General features: G+C 30.7%; 1 protein-coding gene across 1 annotated transcript; it reads right to left on the reverse strand.

Annotated features, from left to right (window-relative positions):
• Positions 1-156: 156 nt before the first annotated feature.
• LOC105557085 (putative nuclease HARBI1) lies at positions 157-1,526 on the reverse strand. The gene is made up of 2 exons (XM_012004232.1): positions 445-1,526; positions 157-379 (listed from the first exon to the last, which is right to left on the reverse strand). Exons 1-2 carry the CDS (start codon positions 1,353-1,355, stop codon positions 367-369), a joined length of 924 nt encoding a protein of 307 aa, XP_011859622.1. The 5' UTR covers positions 1,356-1,526; the 3' UTR covers positions 157-366.
• Between the last annotated feature and the right edge of the window lie 18 nt (positions 1,527-1,544).

A 1,544-nucleotide genomic window follows, 5' to 3' on the forward strand; every position in this document is an offset into this window, starting at 1 on the left:
CAGACACACACTTTTTTTTAAAAAATGTGTTTTTTTTAGTTTTTAAAACATTCTAAACCCATTGGAAATGAAAACTGGAAAAAAATTTTTCGCATCGAAACAAAGCTTCCTCTATGAGGAAGCAAAAAAGATAATTATTAAGTTTCTTAAATGTATTTGATTACATATGTACATACAATAGTATAAGCATGATTACATTGGACATAAATATTTTTGCCAATAAAGTGGAAGCATTGTCAAGAAGAAGGAGACCTTATATTTTAAGACAATTTATTTTTCATGCCACTGAATTATGGCCTTAGTTCAATCATTGCATGTGTTTGTCCATTGCAATGTCAATAATGTAGATTACTTTAAAATATTTTTTCAGCGTCTCAACCTAAAAAATAAAAGTAAAACATTACTATACCATTCATTTAACTTTATTTTTATCCCAATATTTACCTTGAAAAGTAATCAGCTATAAGTGATTCTCTAACCATATTATCTCTCGGTCTTGCACGTTCACGAATGTCATCGTTAATTACCACATCATCTTCAACAAAGTCTATTAATACAGGTGGATCTCCCTCATTTTGATGTCTTGCCAAATTATGCAAAACAGTTGTTGCAACGATGACATCTTGCACTGTTTCCAATTTCAATCTCATTCCGAGACTTAAAACTGGGAAACGTCGCTTGATAACTCCAAAAAAGCGCTCTATAATATTTCTCGTTCGTATTTGAGTTTCATTATAACACTCTTCTGCTGGAGTATTTGGATTTATCAGTGGCGTCAGAAGATAATTCCTCACGGGATAGCCACCATCACCGAGTAACAATCCAGAATTAAATTCGTTTTGCTCAAATCTTCTTCGCAATGTACTATGCTCGAAAATTGTGGCGTCATGTACCGATCCTGGCCATCTTGCAACAATATCTATTGCCTTTAAATTATAGTCGCATACAACTTGCGTATTTATAGAAAAATAACTAAATTGTTTAAACACCGCTTTGCCGAATTGATTACAATTATGAGAATTAATAAGTGGACCATTAGAATGTGGTTTGAAAAATTGAGGCTCGTTATATTTTACTCTGAAATTCGAATTTATACAATAGTTTCTTTCAGTTATACGACAAACAATTTGCTCTAATTCCTTATTATTTTTACGAATCATTTTTAATATAGATTGTAAGTAATTTTCAAACGGAAAAGCACTGAATTCTTGAAGAGTTCCAAATTTTTTCGCGTCATCACAAATATGTAATAAATGGTGCAGGTTGTGCGATGCATTTTCTTTACCATATAAATTAATAAATGTTTCTACAAAATATTGCAATAAGGAGTTGGAATAATCGGAATATTGTTCCATATGTTTTGAATTTGATAAGATAGTGACAGCTACATGTAAAGTTAAAAAATTTAAATATTGATCATAATTTAGAATAGGTTTTAAAGCTATACATCCCGTATATATAATAAAAAAGTTCTAAATTCGGTTGCCTTCCATCTTTTGCTTTCAAACAAAGATCTTGATTTTCTATTAAATTCGGAAGGTAGG

The sequence above is a fragment of the Vollenhovia emeryi genome, unplaced genomic scaffold, assembly GCF_000949405.1.
Source record: "Vollenhovia emeryi isolate VEMERY1.0 unplaced genomic scaffold, V.emery_V1.0 DF948131.1, whole genome shotgun sequence".
NCBI lineage: Eukaryota > Metazoa > Arthropoda > Insecta > Hymenoptera > Formicidae > Vollenhovia > Vollenhovia emeryi.

Coding starts and splice junctions, on each gene's coding strand:
- LOC105557085 (XM_012004232.1), bottom strand. CDS start 1,355: ATGGAACAATATTCCGATTATTCCAACTCCTTATTGCAATATTTTGTA.